This window comes from Pelmatolapia mariae, linkage group LG10_11 (genome assembly GCF_036321145.2).
Source record: "Pelmatolapia mariae isolate MD_Pm_ZW linkage group LG10_11, Pm_UMD_F_2, whole genome shotgun sequence".
Classification (NCBI taxonomy): Eukaryota; Metazoa; Chordata; class Actinopteri; order Cichliformes; family Cichlidae; genus Pelmatolapia; species Pelmatolapia mariae.
The window spans coordinates 75360107-75386646 of NC_086236.1; the positions used below are offsets into that span (position 1 = coordinate 75360107).

A 26540-nucleotide genomic window follows, 5' to 3' on the forward strand; every position below is an offset into this window, starting at 1 on the left:
TGAGGGCAGACCATAGCAACCTCCCTGAACAGGGTCCAGTAACCATCACAGTGGCAGATATCCAAGAAAGGGTCTCCAACACCTGACGCGGACCTTGTTGATCCGGGCGACGTCCGAGCTGGCATGCCTTCATATTTATCTGTCTCGTTCATGTCTGCGGTAGGCTTGCTTAGCATAGGGGGTCTAGCCTTAGGGCCCTTACTGGATACAGACGCCCCAGGCGGGAATCGAACTTGCGATCCTCTGCTCGAAAGGCGTGTAGTCTAACCACTACGATATATGTGTGTGTGTGTATATATATATATATATATATATATATATATATATATATATATATATATATATATATATATATATATATATATATATATATATATATATATATATATATATATATATATATATATATATATATATTTTACACCTGTCCCGTTTGGTTCTTTTGCCATCAGAATTATTGTCTAAAGGCGAAGAAAGATGCCCAACGGATTTACTTTACCAAATGGACCATCCCAGCCTTGCCGTAATGGTCCATTTGATTTACCTTTTATTGTTTATTTTATTTTATTTTATTTTATTTTTTTTACTTGCTAGATACGGGACAGGGGAAAAGAAAAGGGAGAAAGAAAGAGGGGGGAAAAAACAAAACAAAACAAAAAAAAAAACAGCGGAGAAGAGGGACGGGGATAAAGGGCAAAAAACAAAAACCAACAAAATAAGCAGACAAAAAATACATATATCGATCATCTGGATCACCTGTTGAGAAAGAAAAAAGAAAACAAGCAGAAGAAAATGAGAGTAATAGAATAAACAACATCACAATGATATATGGGAATATAACACTAAATACTTAATATTAAACATTATTGTGCAGCACGTAAGATCGACAGCGCACAGTGTGCTTTGAGGTAGGAGCCAAAAAGGGTGTAGTTTGTGTGTGTGATCACCTGTGTGTACACCTGTGAGCATGAGCGCGCTTGTATTTAAAAGGTTCCTTAATGTAATGATCTGCTAGAGGGTGTGGGGGGCCACAGTCCCATCCTCCAGGGCATGAAGCAGGTATGGAGGAGATCAAAACTCCAGACATCCAGAGGCCCCCAGAACACAAGAGACCAAGGAAGACCAACAGAGGGGCAGCCGCGCCACTGTCCCAGAAAGAGCTGAGGAGGGTCCCAGATGAGGGATCACTCAGCAGCCGCAGAGCAGAAGCCAGGGGGGGTTGCAGTGACGTGCCCGTGAGCTCCGCCGGCAGCCAGCTGTGCCTGAGTGACCGAGCCCCAGGCCGAGAGGCCGAGGGCACCCCACCCCCGAAGTGGCCCGAGCGAGCCCCAGGTTCCAGGCCCGGATAAGCAGCCACCAAGGAGTGAGCCAGTGTGTACCCGGACGCCCACCCCCGGACACAAAGAACCACCAACGCATCGATGTCTGAGGGCGTCTGCCACCGGCAGGGGAAGTGGTGGGGGGAGATAGGCCTCCAAACCTTGGAGGGCCTGAGATGTCCCCAGAGAGGTGGCGTCTGATACCCAACCTGACATATAGACACAGACATACAGGCACACTCAAATACAAACATCCATTCCCACCCTCATGCTCTCATAGGCAATTACTCCACACTCAACCAACGTGGAGACAGACAACAAGAGACGCTGTACACACAATCACACTCCCCAAGCGTACTCTAAGAACCGGGTCTAGGTACCCTTGCCCCTGGAGGGGGAAACTGCACCCAGACCCAGGTGGTGTTACCCTTTTCCCTGCAGTGGGGAGAAGCAGACTGCCCCGACTCCGCAGCAGCAGGGAGGCCCCACACACCAGACCCCAGTCGGACGGCCAACTCCTCCTCCTAGCCCCCCCGCTCCAGCAGGCCGCAGAGACCGGGGGTGTGAGAAGACTCCAAACCTCCCTCTACCCGCTCATATGTAGTGTTGATGTATATGTGTTCTAAGGTGCAATTAAAACCCAGGAGGGCATGGAGCTACCTGCCAGAGAGCAGCAGGTAAGCGCATAGCCCCTCCTGATAGCCCTCAATGTCTACGTGTATTTAAAATTGAGAGGTGGGCAACGACGCCAGGGGTGCGGTGTACACCCTGATGGTAATTTGGAGTCCGTGTTGTGAGCCCACCCCCAAGATCCTATATGTATGTGTTATGAGAGTGTGAGTAATGTGAATGTCTAAGTTGTGAGATAAAATTGAGGCAGAGGCAGCCAGAAGGGGACAGAGGGGGGGGATGCCTCCTCTGCACCCTGGTGACATACCCCTACCCCAAGGCCCTGCATGTGTGGGTGATTGTGGTGGAGCGGGAAGAGGGAGGCAGCTGGAGATGGGGAGGGAAGAAAGGGAGGGGCAAGTGACCCCTCCCTGGGGCCAGCTCCCCCGCTGACCCCAGTAGGCACCCCCATGCTCTGCAACCCGCCAGGAAAAGGGGGCCCAGGCCCATCCGGACCAGGGCCCAGTGCAGCAGCGCCGCCCGGCCCCACAGAGCCCGGGACAGCCCACCCGACCCCACTACAGAGAAAACTGCACCCACCCCATCATCCACTCATCTTCCAGACTACACAAGACAATAGACGCCCAGGCTGAGATCTTCCTCCACCTCTCCTATATCTCCCCCTCCTGCAGAGAGAATTCCTGAGGAGAGGAAAGCTCCTGCAAGATGTGACAACCTCCCCCACCAGTTGAAGAGTCCCCCAGGTGGCTCGATGCACCGGCGGCGCCCTGCGCCAGTACTGGGCCCCCATATACCCACCCGCCCACAACCCCAGCAACACACCAACCAGGACCCGAGCCCCCGAGGCCCGACCAGGGCCCCAGCCCAGAGACGGAGCGCCCCCAGAACCTCACGCCTGTCCCGGACCAACCCAGGGGCAGCCAGGCTACCAGGTCAGTAACCCACGTCCGTCAGCACAGACCCTCCCCTAGCCCCGCTGCACGCAGCCACGAGGAAACCGTCGCCTAAGAGCCAACAGAGCCCTTAATTGGCCATGACCGCTACCCCGGGTTGAGCCCCCCAAGGAAGATGCTCCTGGGGAACCCCCCGACGCCCTAAGCCTGTCCCTACCCCCACACCAATCACAACAGTGAAGGTGGGACCAAACTATGACCCCCCACCCCCGCTAGGTGATGGAGCTGATCAAAGGAGCCCAGAGCAATTGATCTGATGTGGTGGCAGAGGCTGTATCAAGACTAATGTAATCTAATAGATAATTTCTATACTGGTTAGAATTAAGATTATTTTTATTTTTCCAGTTCATGAGGACTGTTTTCTTGGCTATGCATAGGGCAGTGAAAACCATGTGGGCTATATTCTTTTCTGAAGTGACATTATCTAAGCTGCCCAACAAACACACTAAAGGGGAAGTTGGAATGTTACATTTCAGACACTTCGATAAGTCTTCACATATCTCGCGCCAAAACTTCTGAACTGGTGGACAGAACCAAAGAGCGTGGATGTAATTATCCGGTGAATTGGTTTGGCAGTGTGAGCAGTTGTTGGTAGACGTAAAGCCCATCTTGAACATCCGATGACCTGTATAGTGCACTCTATGTAGTATTTTGTATTGAATTAATTGAAGACTGGGATTTCTAATTAGATGAAAGGTTTTTAAACAAATCTGAGACCAGAAGTTTTGGTCTAAGTTAACTGATAAATCCGCTTCCCATTTTGCAATAGGAAGTGATATTGATTCATCTATTTTAGAAAGCATTCTGTATATTTTGGATAGTAATTTGGGGGTTTTAAGAGTAAGAAATTGAACCACACTTGGTGGTGTTTGTAGTTCAACTTGACCCGGTTTAAATTTCTTTTTTACTATGGATTTAATTTGTTGATATTCTAAAAATCTTTTCTTGTTGATCCCATATTGTGTAACTAGTCTGTCAAATGAAATAAATTCTGTTCCTTCTAGTATATGTTCTAAATATTTGATTCCTTTACCACTCCAATCTGAAAAGTTTATTATATTATTGTTTTGTAATATGTCAGGGTTGTTCCAGATAGGTGTACGTTTGCATGGGATTAATGAAGACTCTGTCAACTTCAGAAACTCCCACCATGCTGTCAGAGAGGAGCTAATGTTGACGCTTTTGAAGCATTCATGTCGTTGAATGTTTGAGCTGATAAATGGTAGATCTGAAATCTCTAGATTATTGCAAAGTGCTTGTTCTACATCTAGCCAAGGTTCATCTTAGAGGGTAAGTTTTAGCCATCCTGAGATAAATTGGAGCCTGTTGGCGAAGAAGTAGTGCTGACAGTTAGGTAGTTCTAATCCTCCTTTATGCTTGGTCTTTTGTAGTGTTTTTAAGCTTATACGTGGGGGCTTATTTTTCCAAAGGAATTTGGACATATATGAATCTAGAGATCTGAACCAATCTTGTGGCGGTTTAGTTGGGATCATTGAGAATAAATAATTTATTTTTGGTAAGACCATCATTTTTATAGCGGCAACCCTTCCCATGAGTGATATGGGTAGACATTTCCACCTAGCCAGATCGCCTTCTACTTTCTTTAAAAGTGGGATATAGTTTAATTTAGTTAGATCTGCAAGCTTGGGAGAAACATTAATACCTAAATATTTTATATTTCCCGATTGCAGTGGAGTAGAAGAGGAATTATGGAAGGAGCAATTAATCGGAAGGACTGTAGATTTTGACCAGTTAATTGAGTAATCTGATATTCTTGCAAAAGAGTTTATCAATTCAATCACCCCAGAGATATTGGTTTGTGAATTTTGGAGAAAGAGTAGCACATCATCCGCATAAAGGCTGATTTTATGTTCCACGTTCTTGCATTTTATGCCCTTAATTACTGAATTCTGTCTAATTGCTGCTGCTAGTGGTTCAATAAAAATTGCAAACAGTGAAGGGGAGAGTGGGCATCCCTGCCTGGTGCCCCTCAGGAGACAGAAGCTGGAGGATGTCTGGTCATTTGTTCTGACACAAGCTGTTGGGGAATTATATAATATTTTTAACCAGCTGATGAAAGAAGATCCAAAACCAAATTTGTGTAAAGTTGCAAATAGAAATTTCCAGTTAACTCTGTCAAACGCTTTTTCTGCATCTAAAGAAAATATTGTAGTTTCAAGGTTTTTACTGTATGAGTAGTCTATCAAATTAAGTAATCTACGTGTATTTGTTGATGAGTGCCTACCTTTATGAAACCAGTTTGGTCAGGATGAATTAAGAGGGGGGTTATTTTCTCTAGTCTCTTCGAGAGAGCTTTGCAGATTATTTTAAGGTCTACATTTATAAGGGATATTGGACGATAGCTTGAGGGATATACAGGGTCTTTGCCTGGTTTTAGCAGGAGATTAATGTTTGCAAAATTCATATTTGATGGGAGTCTGCCATTTTCTTTGATTTCCAACAGCGTTCTGTAAAAAATTGGGGCTAAAATCGTCCAGAATTCTTTGTAGAATTCTGCAGGAAAGCCGTCTGGACCTGGAGCCTTATTATTGGGCATACTTATCAGGGCTTCCTGGAGTTCACCTGGTGTCAGTGGCGAATCCAATGCCATTGCTTGAGAGTCTAATAATTTTGGGAGAGTTATGTTGTCTAAAAACTGATCAATTTCCTTTTTAGATGGGTTTATTTGTGGTGAATACAACGTTTTATAGAAATCCCTGAAGATGTTGTTTATTTGTTTCGGGTCATATACTGTATTCCCAGATGAGTCTTGGAGACTATATATATATATATATATGGCTGTTCGACTTGTAGCCAAGCATCTCACTGATCACTGCTGCCGTATTGTAGACCAGCTGCTAGTTAACGAGAGACACCCGGAATGGCTAACCGAAGGTCGGACGGTCCTGATCCCCAAGGACCCCAAGAAGGGACCGGTCCCATCCAACTACCTACCAATAACCTGCCTCAGTACTACATGGAAGCTCCTGTCAGGCATCATATCGGCTAAGATGAACAGGCACATGGGTCAATACATGAGCGGGGCACAGAAAGGTATTGGCAAGAATACCAGAGGCGCAAAACACCAGCTACTGGTAGACAGAACAGTCAGCCGAGACTGCAAGACCAGACTGACCAACCTGTGCACTGCCTGGATTGATTACAAGAAGGCCTATGACTCAATGCCCCACAGCTGGATACTGGAATGCCTAGAATTGTACAAGATCAACAGGACCCTAAGAGCCTTCATCAGGAACTCAATGGGGATGTGGCGTACAACACTAGAGGCCAACTCCAAGCCCATAGCACAAGTCACCATCAAGTGCGGGATCTACCAAGGAGATGCTCTGTCCCCACTGCTGTTCTGCATAGGCCTGAACCCCCTCAGTGAGATCATTAACAAGACTGGCTACGGATACCGACTACGGAACGGAGCAGTTGTCAGCCACCTCCTGTACATGGATGACATCAAGCTGTATGCCAAGAGTGAACGAGACATCGATTCACTGATCCACACTACCAGGCTATACAGCAATGACACTGGAATGTCGTTCGGACTGGAGAAGTGTAGTCGGATGGTAACAAAGAGAGGGAAGGTAGTCAGAACCGAGGGGATTGAACTACCAGTAGGCAACATTGCAGACATAGAGGACAGCTAGAAGTACCTGGGGATCCCGCAGGCGAATGGAAACCATGAAGAGGCAGCTAGGAAAGCTGCAACCACCAAGTACCTGCAGAGGGTCAGGCAAGTCCTGAGGAGTCAGCTGAACGGTAAGAACAAGATCCGTGCCATCAACACCTACGCCCTGCCCGTGATCAGGTACCCAGCTGGGGTAATAGGCTGGCCAAAGGAGGAGATAGAATCCACTGACATAAAGACAAGAAAGCTCCTGACCATGCATGGAGGGTTTCACCCCAAGTCCAGCACCCTGAGGCTGTACGCTAAGCGGAAGGAAGGGGGCCGGGGACTGTGAGTGTCAGCACCACAGTCCAGGATGAGACAAGAAACATCCACGAATACATCTGGAAGATGGCCCCAACTGACAGCATGCTCAGTGAATACCTCAGGCAGCAGAAAGCCAAGAAAGAGGAGGAAGGCGAGGAACCATCATGGAAGGACAGGCCCCTGCACGGTATGTACCACCGGCAGATAGAGGAGGTGGCTGATACCCAGAAATCCTACCAGTGGCTGGACAAAGCTGGACTGAAAGACAGCACGGAGGCACTAATCATGGCAGCACAGGAACAAGCTCTGAGTACAAGATCCATAGAGGCTGGGGTCTATCACACCAGGCAAGACCCCAGGTGCAGGCTGTGTAAAGATGCCCCTGAGACAATCCAGCACATAACAGCAGGGTGCAAGATGCTAGCAGGCAGGGCATACATGGAGCGCCATAACCAAGTGGCTGGCATAGTATACAGAAACATCTGTGCCGAGTATGGCCTGGAAGTTCCGAGGTCAAAATGGGAGACGCCCCCAAGGGTGGTGGAGAATGACCGGGCTAAGATCCTGTGGGACTTCCAGATACAGACGGACAAAATGGTGGTGGCTAACCAACCGGACATAGTGGTGGTAGACAAACAGAAGAAGACGGCCGTAGTGATTGATGTAGCGGTTCCGAATGACAGCAACATCAGAAAGAAGGAACACGAGAAGCTGGAGAAATACCAAGGGCTCAGAGAAGAGCTCGAGAGGATGTGGAGGGTGAAGGTAACGGTAATCGGAGCACTAGGTGCGGTGACTCCCAAGCTAGGCGAGTGGCTCCAGCAGATCCCGGGAACAACATCGGAGATCTCTGTCCAGAAGAGCGCAGTCCTGGGAACAGCTAAGATACTGCGCAGGACCCTCAAGCTCCCAGGCCTCTGGTAGAGGACCCGAGCTTGAAGGATAAACCGCCCGCAGGGGCGAGATGGGTGTTTTTATATATATATATATATATATATATATATATATATATATATATATATATATATATATATATATCTGTAGAACATCTGACTAGTATTGTTCATTAATGCTGGTTTCATATATCTGTTCCGAGTAGTACACTGCGCACGCACGCAGTGAGAAAGGTCTGACGCTGGACCCGCCCCCGGGGAGTCGAGCTGCGTGCATGTAATGTATGCTCAGTTACATAGTAAACAAAGCTTGCAAGTAATCACAAATCCAGCGTCATTACTGAACATCAAACATATCTATCTATCTATATATCTATATTTATATCTATATAGATCTATCTATCTATCTATCTATCTATCTATAGATAGATAGATAGATATATGTTTATAAAATCGCATTTCTTAAATTTATGTATCCTTTTTTTTTTTTTTTTTTTTTTATTATAAACCTGTCCCGTTTGGTTCTTTTGCCATCAGAATTATTGTCTAAAGGCGAAGAAAGATGCCCAACGGATTTACTTTACCAAATGGACCATCCCAGCCTTGCCGTAATGGTCCATTTGATTTACCTTTTATTGTTTATTTTATTTTATTTTATTTTTTTTTACTTGCTAGATACGGGACAGGGGAAAAGAAAATGGAGAAAGAAAGAGGGGGAAAAAAAACAAACAAAAACAGCGGAGAAGAGGGACGGGGATAAAGGGCAAAAAACAAAAACCAACAAAATAAGCAGACAAAAAATACATATATCGATCATCTGGATCACCTGTTGAGAAAGAAAAAAGAAAACAAGCAGAAGAAAACGAGAGTAATAGAATAAACAACATCACAATGATATATGGGAATATAACACTAAATACTTAATATTAAACATTATTGTGCAGCACGTAAGATCGACAGCGCACAGTGTGCTTTGAGGTAGGAGCCAAAAAGGGTGTAGTTTGTGTGTGTGATCACCTGTGTGTACACCTGTGAGCATGAGCGTGCTTGTATTTAAAAGGTTCCTTAATGTAATGATCTGCTAGAGGGTGTGGGGGGCCACAGTCCCATCCTCCAGGGCATGAAGCAGGTATGGAGGAGATCAAAACTCCAGACATCCAGAGGCCCCCAGAACACAAGAGACCAAGGAAGACCAACAGAGGGGCAGCCGCGCCACTGTCCCAGAAAGAGCTGAGGAGAGTCCCAGATGAGGGATCACTCAGCAGCCGCGGAGCAGAAGCCAGGGGGGGTTGCAGTGACGTGCCCGTGAGCTCCGCCGGCAGCCAGCTGTGCCTGAGTGACCGAGCCCCAGGCCGAGAGGCCGAGGGCACCCCACCCCCGAAGTGGCCCGAGCGAGCCCCAGGTTCCAGGCCCCGATAAGCAGCCACCAAGGAGTGAGCCGGTGTGTACCCGGACGCCCACCCCCGGACACAAAGAACCACCAACGCATCGATGTCTGAGGGCGTCTGCCACCGGCAGGGGAAGTGGTGGGGGGAGATAGGCCTCCAAACCTTGGAGGGCCTGAGATGTCCCCAGAGAGGTGACGTCTGATACCCAACCTGACATATAGACACAGACATACAGGCACACTCAAATACAAACATCCATTCCCACCCTCATGCTCTCATAGGCAATTACTCCACACTCAACCAACGTGGAGACAGACAACAAGAGACGCTGTACACACAATCACACTCCCCAAGCGTACTCTAAGAACCGGGTCTAGGTACCCTTGCCCCTGGAGGGGGAAACTGCACCCAGACCCAGGTGGTGTTACCCTTTTCCCTGCAGTGGGGAGAAGCAGACTGCCCCGACTCCGCAGCAGCAGGGAGGCCCCACACACCAGACCCCAGTCGGACGGCCAACTCCTCCTCCTAGCCCCCCCGCTCCAGCAGGCCGCAGAGACCGGGGGTGTAGGAAGACTCCAAACCTCCCTCTACCCGCTCATATGTAGTGTTGATGTATATGTGTTCTAAGGTGCAATTAAAACCCAGGAGGGCATGGAGCTACCTGCCAGAGAGCAGCAGGTAAGCGCATAGCCCCTCCTGATAGCCCTCAATGTCTACGTGTATTTAAAATTGAGAGGTGGGCAACGACGCCAGGGGTGAGGTGTACACCCTGATGGTAATTTGGAGTCCGTGTTGTGAGCCCACCCCCAAGATCCTATATGTATGTGTTATGAGAGTGTGAGTAATGTGAATGTCTAAGTTGTGAGATAAAATTGAGGCAGAGGCAGCCAGAAGGGGACAGAGGGGGGGGTTGCCTCCTCTGCACCCTGGTGACACACCCCTACCCCAAGGCCCTGCATGTGTGGGTGATTGTGGTGGAGCGGGAATAGGGAGGCAGCTGGAGATGGGGAGGGAAGAAAGGGAGGGGCAAGTGACCCCTCCCTGGGGCCAGCTCCCCCGCTGACCCCAGTAGGCACCCCCATGCTCTGCAACCCGCCAGGGAAAGGGGGCCCAGGCCCATCCGGACCAGGGCCCAGTGCAGCAGCGCCGCCCGGCCCCACAGAGCCCGGGACAGCCCACCCGACCCCACCACAGAGAAAACTGCACCCACCCCATCATCCACTCATCTTCCAGACTACACAAGACAATAGACGCCCAGGCTGAGATCTTCCTCCACCTCTCCTATATCTCCCCCTCCTGCAGAGAGAATTCCTGAGGAGAGGAAAGCTCCTGCAAGATGTGAAAATTTATGTATTCTTTTTAACAGGATGAGCTGGATGACACTGCACAGGTTTGGAATACACACTCCATCAGGCCGTCGACAAACATCAATATCCCCAGCGGTCGACCTAATGTAATGTATACATTACCTGAGCTCTACTGGACAAGAGACTTTCTTTGCCCCACTGAACAAGAACATGTTGAACTGTGTAAAAATGAGTGTGTTTTTTGACTGACCAAACCATGTGATCCAGATGTATATGAACTGTACAATATCCTCATGACTGAGTCCCATCTGACTCCACCAACAGACCCATATCAGGCTGTGAACTTGTACATGCATCTAAGAGAGACCATCATGGCATTAGTGTAAAATACATGCACTGCAGCAGAGAACGTTTCTCAAAACTGACCTGTGCTATATGTGAGAAAGCAAACTTCTGGATGTTAAACAGACTTTAAACTGTAAGCTTTCTAGTACACAGCCATTTATGAGAATATCTTATATATAAATATTTACTTTTGTGTTCCAGGAGGATCAGTGAACTAAAGTATAAAGGGAGTCTCTGCCTGTTAATGATATTCTGAGTGTTCTTTAGCACAAAAACACTGTGATGTTCTGTCAAATGTTATCAAGTTCTATGTTTATATGTATTACTTCAAATTACTTTAACTTTCTATTTGGTTTGATACATGGATCAATACATAAGACACAAGTCTTAATTTATTGTATTAGGAGTTTTAATGTACAGTATTTACTCAGATAATGGTGGTTTATGTTGAGTATTTTGTAATAATTTCTAAACTGTGAGTTGGCATTTATTTACACCATCTGTATTTGTTAATGACGGGAATATTTAGTGATTGATGTTGGCTAGAATACAGTTTAAAATTGAAGAGAAAATCTATTATGCTTTGTTGCTTTATATATACTATAACGCGAACTGTCACATTGGCAGGCTACACGAAATGGTACTAAGGGGCATCATAACCTGAAAGGGGGGGCACCTTGGCATTTTTATAAACTCAAGTTTCTCAGTCTAAAAATATAATTATTTCATGTCATTTTTGCTATTTTTTATTTATTTATTATGATTCCAGACTACCTTTTGTTTTTTAATGTTGGTTAAACAAAATTGAAAAAACAAAGAAATAAATAGAGACCTTTTGAACTCTTAGAGTTTCGAATAGATATAAACATTCTTTTTTGGTTACTGAATTTATCTAACGCTTATTTTATCAGCCAAATAATAAATTCTTTGTACCCATCCATGTAGTTTTTCGATTCAGCTACATTCATATATTTTTTGACAGTGGAGAAAACAGTGTGACAGTGTGACTGGATATAAAATTACTGGTGTCCCCATTAGCTGACCTGTTTTCATGGGTTGCTTAGCTGTTATACCACAAGGCAAGCACCATCCAGTTTCATTATATTCATGAGAAGGAAGAGATCTCTACAGCTAGTATCTCCCAAAACTAGGCAACTCACACCAAAACAATCTAGATGGATAAACAGCAGGCCAATGTGTGTCACGGTGGGGTACGCCGGTGTGTTGAGAGAACGTACCCAAAAGCAGACAAGGAGAGAGAGGACACTGAACTTTAAACAAAAGTGAGCCTTTATTTGGGCTGATGGCAGGAGTAAAAACAAAACAATGACAATGTGTACAGCTGATTTTTATGTGATCTGTCCCTTTAACACTAACCTCAAACCTTGTTTTCCACAGAAGTGAAACATGCAGTCATTTTCAAAGCATTTTAAACAATAAAGAGTCCTTGTGAAATCTGAGGTAACATACAACTAAATCATCAGAAAATTAAATTGATGACTGCTCACTATACGGCTGAATGTATCAAATGCTTCAATGACAAATAAAAAAAGACAGAATTTATGAACTCAAGGATAATCATACATATAACAATTACAGCTGTAACCATTGGTACACACATCAAGTTCAAATGATGTCCATTTCAAAGTAATTGCTGGAAAGGACACTGTCGAACTCGGTGCGAAATACAGGGTAAGAACTGTAAGTGCATGGTACTTCAAGGGTAGCTCCACAGGTATGGGCAACAGGCCTTCTGTTGAGCCCAGTTTCAGCATTAAAGCACACCAAAATTTTGTCAACACAGATCACATCTAAACCACCTCAACCACAACTGTCCATGGTTTTAACTGTGTGAGATCCTCCTCTTCAGGATTCCATATAACTGCATCTGCTTCGTCTATGTCTGGAAGACGAACTTCCAAATCTTCTGGAAGTTTGTGCCGGGACTCTAGTTGGGAGGATTTGTTAGGAACTCTACTGGTCAGATCAATAATTTCACAGCAGTGGTAAGGGAAATCATGATCACTTGAGTCAGTCTGCTGCCGCTGTCCCATGACAGTGTTTTTAATGTCTGTTGGGGTTGAATGCATATGATTTGATTTTCCTGGACTTTGTGTTGTCACTGCCTCACACAGTGATTTCAGTTTTTTTTGTTTGGGTTCCATCTGGAAATTGTGAATCTGTGAACCAGAAAACAAACCAAAGAAACAAACAAAAACAAACATAATTTAATTCTTGTTTTCAGCAGCCAATCATTTACTACATGTTAATGAATACAAAGCTGTAAGTCTTTCACAGATGTATTAAAGGTACCTTACCACACAAGTCAACAACAAATTCCTGGCATAATTTCATCCTACAGAAGTGCAAGTATTCGTAGATGTACATAAAGCACTTGGATAAGACAACTCTTTATTGCCGTTGCACAGTCATACCTAGTACAATAGTACAACGAAATTAGAAAATGTAACACGTCGCCACCAAGCACTACTAAACACAACAAAACACAGCACAACAAAACACAACACAACAAAATACAGTAACTTTAAAGTGATCATTATTTGTAATAATATCTTTCTTATTGCCACAAACCTGTTTGCCAGTGTCACTGTCAGATGAATCCCCATGGTCAACTAGATCTGGGACAAAATCATCTGTCTCACTGTCAGATCCAAGTAATGTCACCTGTGAATCTTCGTCAGTTATTCTGACAGAAGAATCCTCTTCAGTTGAGGACTGAACTGTTGACGGTGTTTCATCTTTCGTGCAAATGTAAAATCTCAGGAGCTTCAATTTGGTTTGTTCATAAAGTTTGCCAACAGTCTCATCTAAAGGAATTGTATTTCTTTTAAAATCACAGACATCAATGATAAAGTCTTCAACTCTCCCTTTCGGCTGGTTCCCATCAGGAAAAAACAGGTCCTTTCCCATTTCCAAAATCTGAGCTACAGTTGTAGTTTTTTTTCCACAGTTGCATGTCTTGTTCCTCCACCATTTCTGGTTCTCACTTGATGGTATTCATTACTGCTTAAATGAAGCCATCCAATTTCTATTTTTCTGCAGGTCTTCTCCTGCAGTATTTCTCCGTCTTGCCATCCCTTCACATTGCTTGTGGAACACAACTGATGGACCGCACAGCACTCCTTTGGTTTTTGATCTTACTTTCTGTGCTGCAATTTTATCTCTTAGGTTCTGCAGAAGAGTCTCTAACTGTGTCCGAATTCAGGGGAAGGATGCTTAAAATGCCATATTTGGAGGCAATGACATCACGGCGACGCGACGAAGGCTGCGGAAAGAGTACTCAAAATGTGGCGACAAATGCGTCCTACTTTGCCCCGAATTTTAAGGATGGGTCCGATGTATCCTTCGTGTCCTACCATATCCCAGGATTCATTGCGGGTCGTAGAGGAGATTTGTTTCTGATAACGATGGTGGTCGAAGCGGGAGAGGAAAACACTTTCAAATGTAAGTATATGAAAATCTGGTTGTACAAAAGTTAAATTGTTATAGCGGTCGTGTTGTTAAGCTTTGGGCATCTGCATAGACATGTTTCTTTTCTTTAAAATAACCGTAAACCAGCTTGTATGGCGGGTCCCGCGGTTTTTCATGTATTGCCGCTTACATACAGCTAATTTTGATTTTTTCGAATTGGTCATATGTTGTGGGGAACAAAGACCAAACGGCTTAATTTATTAAAACGAGGAGAAAACGATCACCTCTTCACTGGGGTGAAGAATTGGGCCGTTTGGAGTTATGTACTGAGAAATTTATTTATTTGAATATATTTGTTACCTTGTTACATGTGTTACATTGGTTTAAAGGTTTTATGTTATTAATAAATTGATTCAAACAAACAGTAATTGTCACTGAACTCAATTTGATTTACAGGCATTTTTAACATGTATGAACATAACACTAACTTTGAACAATATTACATGGATATTTATTTGATAGCAATAAAGTAAATAACAATAACAATTAAACAAGAATATTTCAAATACACAGTATGTAAAGATGGAAAAACAATATTTTCAGTTGTTCACACAGGATTAACCTGAGTGACCTGTTCCTGGACCGTTTCTTTAACAACTGTAATAGATTACAGGAAGTCTCTGGCAGTGTTGCTGAATCTGCCCGAGCAAGATCAGACGTGGATGGGGTGCAACTGAGACCTGCGGTTTGTCTTTTCTGGTCGGCGAGTGGAGAATCACACAGGGTGGTCTGCAAAGAGCTTTAGGATACTTCCTCCCACTGTCCACTGCATCGTCCATCCGCAGGGTTTGCAGGACTCACTCGTGGCTGCCACACCACTAAGATGTTTTCAGAAATATGCAAGCAGGAGATGGTGGATGCTATATTATTAGTATAATACTTGTAACTCTGTAGCAGACAACAGTTTGATAAAGTGCTGTGTAAAAAAACAAACAAAAGATTAGATTCTATACGTTTCAATGATATTTAGTTTATATATTTTATATGATACAGTACATGTGTAAGAATGACCGATGTTGTGCCAAAAAATGATCGTCTGCCATGTTCACCGACGTCTATTTACCAACATACATAAAGATATTACACATATTACACACGGAAACATTGGAAATCAGTTTTGGCAGGCGAACACTTTTTGGCACAACGCTGGCAATAATTCAATTATCCGTGTAATTAGCTAAGTAATTCCTAAATGCGTGTAGATTAAAGGAAATTATTTTACCTGGATATGATTGTCTCTGATGAGCCTAAGGTACAAAACGCGCGGGCGACGACGATAAGGTTTTTCTAGCTCCTCCAGAATTAAAATTGTCCACACAACGGAGCGACATTTCTGGGTCCATTTTAAAGTTTTCGCGCTGTGGCGCTAGCGACCGGAAAAACTCGCAAGTAAGGGCGGAGTTGAAGGCTAGGAGGCTGTCCACAGCCCATCTGTTATGTTGGTACTCACTGTTTGTTCAATAAAGTTTCTATGGAGAAAAAAAGGGGGCTGTCCACAGCCGCTCACTTCCTGACTACCTGTCCGTCTGAGGACACTACCTTGTGACGTAGGTAGGTAGTGTCCTTATGAGCATCCTTCCCCTGAATTCGGACACAGCATCTTTATCCGTGCTGTACTTAGTTTGTTGACAGAAGGACTTGACAGCTACTCTGTCACCATATGTAGTTATGTATTTTGCCATTTGTCCATCAGTCATGACGGACAGCATTGCCTTATCCACCTGCAGACATAAACGTTAGAGAAATGCTATTAATGAAATCGAGTTTCCAATTTTTATTCTACGAAGCCACACTAGAGCACATTTATAAATATATTATTTATATGCACTCTGCAGCAGGAAGGACTTCATGCTAATGCTTCAGCAAAAGATAGGGTTCTGTTGGTAGATTCAAAGCATCTTTAGTTATTTTGGTTTTATATTTAGTGTTATTTCAGCCTAGCCAACAATTGGTAATTAAACAGTTTGCAAATGGAATACTAACTGTATTAGAAATAGAGTTCTTAATCACTGTTCATGATCACTCAAAAAAATTACTTTGTAAATTTCTGTCTTATTAATTTACTGTTGCTGTAGTAGTATTAGTATAATAGTAGTAGTAGATATTTATATACCACGTTACTAAAAACTATTTGGTGAGTAAGGTATCAGCTAGATAAATTCCACCAAGTATTTCGTGCCATGGCGTCCAGGTTACCATTGTAACGACACAGCCAGATAACGATATGAAATTTCAAAACATATGTGTTTCAGCACCCCCGTACTTAACGAGTTATGTTTAATGAACCTGAACATATTTATAAGAGTTAACATTAAAGGCTTGCATATAGAACTTCTGTTTTTCAACAAGTTACTCGCCTTCTCAACCCCGGTGTTTTATACTATCTTGTTCTTTCACTTACCGAATTTTATACATACTTTGTCTTGTTGCATGTGTATGATGTCCTCCTGTGGGACCTCTCTTGACCGCAGGTAATGTTCTAAATCCTCCTCCATGTCCGTTCTGTACCGTACCGCACCCTTCAACAGAACCGCTATCAAAAAGTAGCGGGATCTTTTGTGAGATCTCGCAAAAGTTCATCTTATTTTTTTTTCTCCCATGTCCCTTGTGGGGCTCCATACAAACTCGCAGAGACGAAAAGTAAACTAAAAAAAACCCACAGCTTTATTGCTGGCGTGGAGGGACACAAATAACAATATAAAATCTAACCTGGGAAAATTTAAGCACAAGGAGACACAGTCCAAAACAAAATGTCCATCAAAGGCACAGGGGCACAGGGAACAGTCCAAAACTCGGTTCAGGGGCCGGCATGGGGGCAACGGCTCCATAGTTCATCAGTTCAGGGGGCAGACCCGGAGGACAGCAGCACAAGAGTCTAAACAGTTTAGGAGGCCGACCAGGAGGCCAACGGCTCAGTAGTCCATGACAGAATGGTTCAGGAGGCTTCTCCGGGGAACAGGAACAGGTACTGGGGCTGGCCAAACACCAGCCATCCCTACCCGAGGAACAGATACAGGTGCAGGGAAAAGCTGGGTTCTGGCTGCCTTCACCCTGGGAGGCGATGTAGGTGCAGGAGCTAGCTGGACCTCTGCTGCTCCCACCCAAGGAACTGAGACGGGTGCAGGAGTCAGCAGGGTCACAGTTGCCCTTAACCAAGGAACCGGAACAGGCAATGACTGGGCGTCCGCCATCCCCACCTGAGGAGTAGATACGGGTGCAGGGAGGAACGGAGCCTTAACTAGCTTGGGAACCAAAGCGGAGACCAGCTGGGCCTCAGCCACCCTCACCCGAGGAACTGGAACGGGTGTAGGGGACAGCTGGGCCCGAGCTGCCCTGGGAGCAGGAACAGGAGGTGTAGAACGGAGCTCAGGAGTAGTCAAAGGAGCAGGTAGGTTTGCAGAGGCAGTTTCAGAATAAGCTGGCTGGTGTGCAGCAAAGTCCAGGGGTGAGGCCACACCCAAAACAGTCTCCAACTCAGGTAGCTCAGCAGGTTGTCCATAATCACAATGCTCGGACTGAGTGAGCAAAAAACAGTCACCATCACTCACCAACAGGGCTTGCTCAGCAGCTGTGGGGTGACGGCGACGTGAGTGCCGCTTTCTCCAGGGAGTGGGAGAGGGCACGCCGGGCCGCCAATCCTTCAGCAGGCCGGACTGAAGCTGCTGCTCTGGGTGGACGTGCACAGTAGAAACAAGGAAGTCTTGTATTGAAGGGTAGAGCGTGCCAAATAACCAGGGGAGTCCAGGGATCATCCATTGTAAGCGGAGAGCTAGCTCCTCCTGGTATTCCTTAAACGGCAGCGCAAACCACTTCTGGCAGAGAAATTCTACCGTGTAAATCATGTCCTCATGGAGCTCAGCAGAGGGGTTGTGAGTTGCTGGGTCCATTGTCTGGTCACGTCCTTCTGTCACAAAACGGCTGTGTGCAGGCAAGAGAAGGACCCAAACGCAAACTCGCAGAGATGAAAAGTAAACTAAAAAAACCCACAGCTTTATTGCTGGCATGGTGGGACACAAATAACAACACAAAACTAAACTAGGGAAACTAAAGCACAAGGAGACATAGAGAAAATCACACACAGCTATGAGGGAGGACGCGACACTAACAAAGAGAAACACAGGGCTTAAATACACTGAGGGATAACGAGGGAAATGAGACACAGAAGGAGAGCACAGCTGGGAGTAATTAGACTGGATGAGAGAAGGGAAGCAAGACTAGAAACAATGACATGAGACACGTACCTTCAAAGTAAAACAGGAAACACACCGACTGAACTTTTAGACATGTAAACTTAACAGACTGGGGAGGCAAAACATAGGGACCTGAAATATGGGACAGAAAGGCACTGTAGACACAACATGGAACACAGGGAAGCCATCACAAAAGACCTAAGAACTAAATCCTTGACAACCATAACTAAAGTTAGAGAAAAAACAATAATCAAAACAGTACAACCAAGGACTCAGAACATAAACCATAATATAAAAATAGAAGAACTCAAAATGCTGGGTCACAAAGACCCAGAACCGTGACATCTTCCTTTTGCTCCTCTGTTAGAACTGTTGTCTCTTCTCAACAAATGATCGACACAAAGCAATCGACAAAGACGACACATTTTACACCTATAACAGAAATGTTTCATTGCTGTTGACGTTCAGTGTGTGGTTCAGTCTGTGTGCAGAGTGGCAGTATGCTATGAAAAACACACACTTTAGCACACACTGATGGGTATTTAGCAGCTGATTAGAAGCAATGAGGACAAAGTAGCCATCTGCTTTACATTGAGTCCCTGGACATGCATGCATGCCAAGAGCAGCAGGTTTCACTGCAGACAGCCTTTGCTACACTCTGCATGTCAGATTAATGTGACCATTATAGATCCTCACCGTCGTCACAGATCCAGCGTCAGCAGCTGTTTATGCAATGACTCTATGCTCAGTTTGAACAACTTGAACAAGGCATCACTTTCTGTTTTGTTAGCTGCAGTTTCTCCTTGTCAATAGTGACTCAGGTTCGCAGGTAGTACTTTTCATTTCATCCTGTTAAAAGCTCCGTGTACACCAGACAACCTCTGAGACTCTGACTGATTAAACTTGTGTGGAACTTTTCTGAATATAGCACTTTTCTCATTTGATTAGTTTGCAATTATAATCTAACTTTGCCTTCTGTGATAATTACAACAAATAAGAAGATCAAAAATAGAATTAATTAGGAGGGAACAAAGTTATATATAGATAAGTTTGTAAACATGGAGCGTGGATCGTTCACCTGACGGCACACAGACACGTCATCGGGGCTGATAGTCAGGTAGTTACCTACCTGACTATCAACTCACACCACACGACCAGGAGTGGAGACTCGTGTTTCATGTCTTACAGACAAGAACAACTAAATCAAGACACACAGCAGTTAATTTATCTGAAATGATGTCCAAGCCAATAGAAGAACGGGAGCTACAAACAAAAACCCAGTCATTGTAACTGACAATGCTGCAAATAGAGCTGTGAAAATAATAGTGGGCAGGTTTTCCCACACACCCTATTTTTCTTCATGAGCAGGTCTGAAAGTTCCAGCTTCTGCTCAGCTGCTTGGCCCAGTAAGACACACAGCGTCCTTTTTTCATCACAGCACTATTGCAAGTCTCAAGGTTAAAGAGAAGCAAAGATACTGAAGCTACCTGCCCATAAGCTGGTGACTGATGGTGTGACCAGATGGAACAGGACGCTGGAGGTGCTGGAAGGCTTCCTAGAGCAACAATAATCTCTGCAGCTCTGCTCTCACCTAAAGTGAGGAGAAGTGACAGTGATCTCTGTACTCTTAGAGGGGCTGACTTAACTGATGGAGAAGATGATCAGTGTGTCTCACCGCTCTTCAGGGATTAAGGAATTCAAGACTGCTGTATAAAACTCAAGATATGTTTATGGACTGTGTGTATTTGCCAAGCATGTGTGTAATATTATCTCTGGCAAGTCTGCATTGCATATACTTAGGCAAGGCAAGTTTATTTATAGCACAATTCAACAACAAGGTGATTCAAAGTGCTTTTCAGAGACATTAAAAAACAAAAACAAATAAAAAGCATGATTTAAAATTGAAAAAAAAAGGAACAGTAGATAAAATCAGTAGTTAAAATGTAAGTTTTTAAATTTAAGCTTAAAAGTGTGGATTTGGTGCTTTATTCAAAAGCAGCTGAGAACAGGTGAGTCTTCAACCTGGATTTAAATAAACTGGGTGTTTCAGCTGATCTGAGGCTTTCTGGGAGTTTGTTCCAGAAATATGGAGCATAAAAGCTGAATGCAGCTTCTCCGTGTCTGGACCTGAGGGATCCGGAAGGTTCATACTGGGTCAGGAGGTCACTGATGTATTTTGGTCCTAAACCATTCAGAGCTTTATAGACCAGCATCAGAACTTTAAAGTCTATCCTCTGACGGACAGGCAGCCAGTGTAAAGACCTCAGAGCTGGACTGATGTGGTCCACTTTTTTGGTCTTAGTGAGGACTCGAGCAGCAGAGTTCTGAATGAGCTGTAGTTGTCTGACTGATTTTTTAGGTAGACCTGTAAAGATGCTGTTACAGTAATCAAGCCTGCTAAAGATGAATGCATGGACTAGTTTCTCCAGGTCCTGTTGAGACATCAGATCTTTTATCCTTGAAATATTCTTGAGGTGATAGTAAGCTGATTTTGTTATTGTCTTAATGTGTTTTTCTAAGTTTAGGTCTGCATCCATCACTACACCCAAATTCCTCGCCTGGTTTGTGGTTTTTAGGTGTATAGATTGAAGTTCTCTGGTGACCTGTAATCGTTTTTCTTTGGCTCCAAAGACTATTACTTCAGTTTTGTTTTTGTTTAGCTGGAGAAAATTGTGGCACAACCAGTCATTAATTTCCTCAATGCATTTACCAAGAGCCTGTACAGGGCCGCGGTCTCCTGGTGACATTGTGATATATATTTGTGTGTCATCTGCATAGCTGTGATAGTTTATTTTGTTGTTCTTTATAATCTGTGCCAGTGGGAGCATGTAAATGTTAAACAGAAGGGGTCCCAAGATGGAACCTTGGGGAACTCCACATTTGATACTTGTCTGCTCAGATGTGAAGTTACCTATTGATACAAAGTATTTCCTGTTTTCTAAGTATGTTTTGAACCAGTTTAGTACAGTTCCTGAGAGACCTGCCCAGTTCTCCAGTCGTTTGAGTAATATGTTGTGGTCAACTGTATCAAATGCTGCACTGAGATCCAATAAAACTAAGACTGACATTTTTCCACTGTCTGTATTCAGACATATGTCATTAAACACTTTGGTCAGAGCGGTTTCAGTGCTGTGGTTCTGTCTAAAACCTGACTGGAAGGCATCATAGCAGATATTCTGTTTTAAGAAGTAATTGAGCTGTTGAGAAACTGCTTTTTCAATGATCTTACTTAAAAATGGGAGATCGGCCTGTAGTTGTTCATTTGTGTCTTGTCAAGATTGTCCTTTTTCAGTATAGGTTTAATTACAACAGTTTTTAGTGGTTCTGGAAACTCACCTGACATTAAAGAAAAGTTGACGATCTGTAACAGGTCTGACTCCAAAGTCTTTGAGACCTTTTTGAAAAAACTTGTTGGCAGGACATCTAAACAGCAAGAGGAGGAGTTCAGTTGACCTAAGATGTCCTCCAGGTCTTTGCTGTTTATAGGGTGAAACTGTTTGATGGTGTTTAACCCTTTGACTGCCTGCTCAACCATTTGGTTTAGCATATTTTGAGAGACTATATATAATGAACTGGAATACTTAGCTTAACTCAACCTTATTGAGCCATCTCTACCACTTGGTTGAGTTATGTTATCCTAAAAAAAATCACTAGATGGCACTGTGTCAGGATATGGCAGGCCTCATCTGCCACCCTCCAACCAGGAAATCAGAAAGCAAAAAATCACTCTGGACACATGGACTGTTTTGGCTAAAAATTTTAAAGGTAAGTACATTTTTCTGCAGTATAAACATGTCAGAGTCTTTACTGAACATGATTATGTCATTTGATTCCAGAAAATAGCTGTAATAAATCCATAATATTTTTTTAAAAACATGCTCAACCAAACGGTTGATTTGTCAATTGATGGTAAGAGTAGCAAAACTTAGCTAATGTTTAGAACTGTTGTTTTAACATATGAAATTGACTATTTACTATTGAATATAAATAATTTAATGATCTATACATGTAAATATGACATGTTTAAATTTTTCCATGACAAATACTGTATGTTACAAAATGTTCTAATGTTTAAAGATTTACTCACTTTCTGTGATTATTTTTTAAAGTACAGTTTTAAATGACACATGGAAATCAAACCAACTATATTTCTACAATTTTACTTTTTTTTAATGTTTATTAGATGGATTGCAAATCCTTTTATGGAGCAAGACAACGCACCTACCTGGCCCTTGTACCTGAAAATTCTCAGGACTCCGATGGTGAACTGAGTGATGATGACCCAATAGAGGATCCAGATTTTCAACCCAATTTTGCAGATGATAGTGATGAAAGCTGCTTTGATGTTTCCCTGGATGAAGATGCTCCTTCAACAAGTAGATCTAATAAACTTTCGCGTAAAATGAGCAAAAAAGGGAAAACTATCCTAAAAACAGTTCCCTTGGATGAAGCAGAGGATACATTAGACCCATCTTCCTCTTTAGTCCCAAAAAAAGACACAAGAAGAATCTGGAAGCATGAGGACATTGAAGAATTTCAAGTTCCAGATGCAAGTTTCGAAACCCCTGACGCCCTACAGTCCCCATTCCAGTACTTCAAAATGCTCTTCACTGATGAAATGATTGATCATATTGCCTATCATACCAATCTGTATTCTGCTCAAGAGTTGGGGGACACAATCAAGACTAGCCCTAAGGAAATTGAAGATTTTCTGGCAATCCTCCTATTCATGGGTGTTTTCAACTTTCCATCGCTAGAGGATTACTGGCACCATGGGTCACGTTTCAGTGTGATAGCAGATATCATGTCAAAGAAGAGATTCCAGCTTTTGCGCCGGTTCATTCATTTCAGTGATAATCAGCAGTGCAATGAGAGTCAAGACCGATTTAAAAAAATCAGACCTCTCTTTGATATGCTTCGTGAGCAATGCCTCCAGATACCATCAACAAATAAGCACAGCGTAGATGAGGTCATGGTAGCATATAAAGGCACAAGGGCTGGCAATCTCCGTCAATATATTGCCAACAAGCCAGACAAATGGGGCTTTAAGGTGTTTTGCCGAGCAAGTTCATCTGGCATCATTCATGACCTGCTGCTTTATCAGGGACCTTCCACATTCTTCAACGTTACCCTCAGTGAAGAGGAGCAGATGTTACCTTTGGGAGCCAAAGTGGTGACAACACTTTGCCAAACCATAACACAGCCAAGGCTTTCTGTTGTGTTCTGTGACAACTATTTTACCAGTTTTAAACTGGTCCAGCACCTAGACACCTCATTGGGTGTCAAGTGCATTGGCACTGTTCGACCAAATCGCACAGGTGGAGCCACTTTGATGACAGACAAAGAGCTGATGAAGAGAGGGCGTGGAGCTTTTGACTACAGGTCTGCTGAAGGTGTGATCGCAGTTAAATGGTTTGACAACAAATGTGTGAACCTGCTAAGTAATGCTTCTGGGATCATGCCACTTTCAACTGTCAAACGCTGGAGCAAAGAGTCCAAGGCGAAAGTTATGATCCCATGCCCATCACTCATCCCTGCATACAATGAGCATATGGGAGGGATAGATCTCTCTGACATGCTGGTACACCTGTACAAGACCCCAGCCAAGTCTTCAAGATGGTACCTGCCACTCTTTGGTTACATGCTTGATCTGTCCATTGTAAATTCCTGGCTGGTCTACAAGAGGGAATGTGGACAACTAAACCAGAAACCAATCACACTCAAAAGATTCCGCCTGGCAGTTGCGCATAGCTTGAAACAAGTCAACAAGCCAGCATCCAAAGTTGGCCGACCATCATCCAGCTCTCCACCACCACCAAAGAAACGATACAACCCAAGACCCTCACAACCACAGCCAGATGTGCGATATGACTGCTTTGGGCATTGGCCACTTCACTGTGACAAGCGAGGCCGATGCACTTACTGTCCAAAGGGCGTCTCAAGATGGAAATGCCAAAAATGCAATGTTTTCTTGTGCTTGAATGCCAGTCAGGAATGCTTTGCAGTGTACCACCAGAAGATCTAATCATCAAGGGGTATTGGTGAAGTTGCATGAACGGCAAAAGAAAAGAGCCAGAACTGTTTCAGTGTGTTCTCAAATTTTTCAGTGCAAAATGGCAATGGTATATAATATACCACCAGAATTTTCTGGAAAATAAAATAAAAAATGTTAGTGCCGTTCCAACACTACAGTGAAAAGTTTATGTTAACAACAGGTCAAAAGTGAATTTGTATGTTTATGAATTTTTGGTAATTGCAGATCAAGTTTTTGATCAAATTTACAATATTTTTGTGTTTTATACATTTTGTGGTTTGTTATTATAACGCCCACTGTTGAAATGGAATCCAACAATGTTTGATGTTTTACTACCACAATAAAGTGGGTCAAACACAAAATTGGGTAGTTATTGTTTTGCAAAATGAGTTTAACCTTTACTTTTTTCTACTAGTTATGTCTGTAGAACTTTATGTAGTTGTACCATAGAGAGACATCTCAACCGTTTGGTAGAGGGTAATATTTAAAAAACTATAAGGTGTGTATAAAATTTTTTTTTTGATTGTGATCATTATTGACCTAAAGGAATAGAAAATATGGACAAATAATTTTTTCATTGTATTTTTCTTGGTGAGGCAGTCAAAGGGTTAAACAGTTTTTTGGTGGACACAGTACATGTCCTGGATCTGCTGTTGATGTACCAATTGCTTGTCTAATCTTTTGGATTTTTTCTGTGAAGAATTTGGCAAAGTCATTGCAGGCCATGGTCGAATAAAGTTCAGCTGCCACTGACACAGGAGGGTTTGTTAGCCTGTCAACTGTAGAAAATAAGACCCGAGCATTATGACTGTTTTTAGTGATGATGTCAGAGAAGTAGGACCTCCTTGCACTCCTCAGTTGTAAATTATAATTGTGAAGTTTCTCTTTATAGATGTCATAATGAACCTGGAGGTTTGTTTTTCTCCATCTGCGCTCAGCTTTCCTACACTCTCTTTTTTCATTTTTCACCAGTGTGGAGTTTCTCCATGGAGACTTTTTCCTTCCAGAGATAACCTTCACCTTAATGGGAACAATAGTGTCTATTACATTTAACATTTTAGCATTGAAGCTAGTGACGAGCTCATTGACTGAACCTCTGGACAGGTCAGGTGTTAATGGGAAGACCTGGTTAAAGATCTCACTACTGTGTTCAGTTATACACCGTTTTGTGATCACTGCTGTTGATATATTTGTGTGGGCTGAGATTTTACTTTCAAAGAAAACACAGTAATGATCAGACAGGCCCACATCAGACACAGTAACCTTTGAAATGCTCAGGCCCTTGGAGATCAGCAGGTCAAGAGTGTGTCCTCTATTATGTGTGGCCTCTGTTACATTCTGAGTCAGCCCAAAGTTGCCCAGAGTGTTACTCAGGTCTTTAGTCCCTTTGTCCTGAGGGTTGTCCACATGGATGTTAAAATCCCCAACAATAATTACACAGTCGAAATCAACACAGATCACAGACAGCAGTTCACTGAGGTCATTAAAAAAGTCTGTGCAGTATTTGGGAGGCCTGTAAACATTAAGAAACACAACTTTGGATGGGGCCTTCAGCTGTAACGCCACATATTCAAAAGACTGAAAACTACCAAGAGATAGCTGCTTACATTGAAATGATTCATTAAATAAGACAGCAACCCCTCCTCCTCTCCTGCTCACCCTGGCCTCACTGATAAAACTGTAGTTAGGAGGGGTCGTCTCGATGAGAACAGCTCCACTGTTACTTTGGTCCAACCAAGTTTCAGTTAAAAACATAAAATCAAGGCTGTGCTCAGTGATTAAATCATTAATTAAAAATTTTTCCCAGCTAAAGATCTAACGTTTAATAAAGCCAACTTAAGTGTTTTAGAGGTATTATTTGCCCCCTCGTGTTTGGGAGCAGTCTGTGGCACACGAGGTATGTTTACTACATTTAAAGATCTTTTAGAGTGCAGCTCTCTGTGTTTTGACCAGGCCACACGTCTCCTTCTGTCACCTAAAAGTACAGAAATTTTAAAAACCTTCTAGTAAACAGGGTCCCAGCTTCTCCTGGGAAAAGTCACC

The 26540-nt window shown here is 43.5% G+C and overlaps 1 protein-coding gene across 1 annotated transcript; it reads left to right on the forward strand.

Moving 5' to 3' along the window:
• Nucleotides 1-22646: 22646 nt before the first annotated feature.
• On the forward strand, nucleotides 22647-24488 carry LOC134635590 (piggyBac transposable element-derived protein 2-like). The gene has a single exon (XM_063484966.1). It carries the CDS (start codon nucleotides 22647-22649, stop codon nucleotides 24486-24488), a length of 1842 nt encoding a protein of 613 aa, XP_063341036.1.
• The last annotated feature ends 2052 nt before the right edge of the window (nucleotides 24489-26540 follow it).

Bases quoted from the DNA above. Each gene is read 5' to 3' on its own strand.
- LOC134635590 (XM_063484966.1), top strand. From the start codon at position 22,647: ATGGATTGCAAATCCTTTTATGGAGCAAGACAACGCACCTACCTGGCC.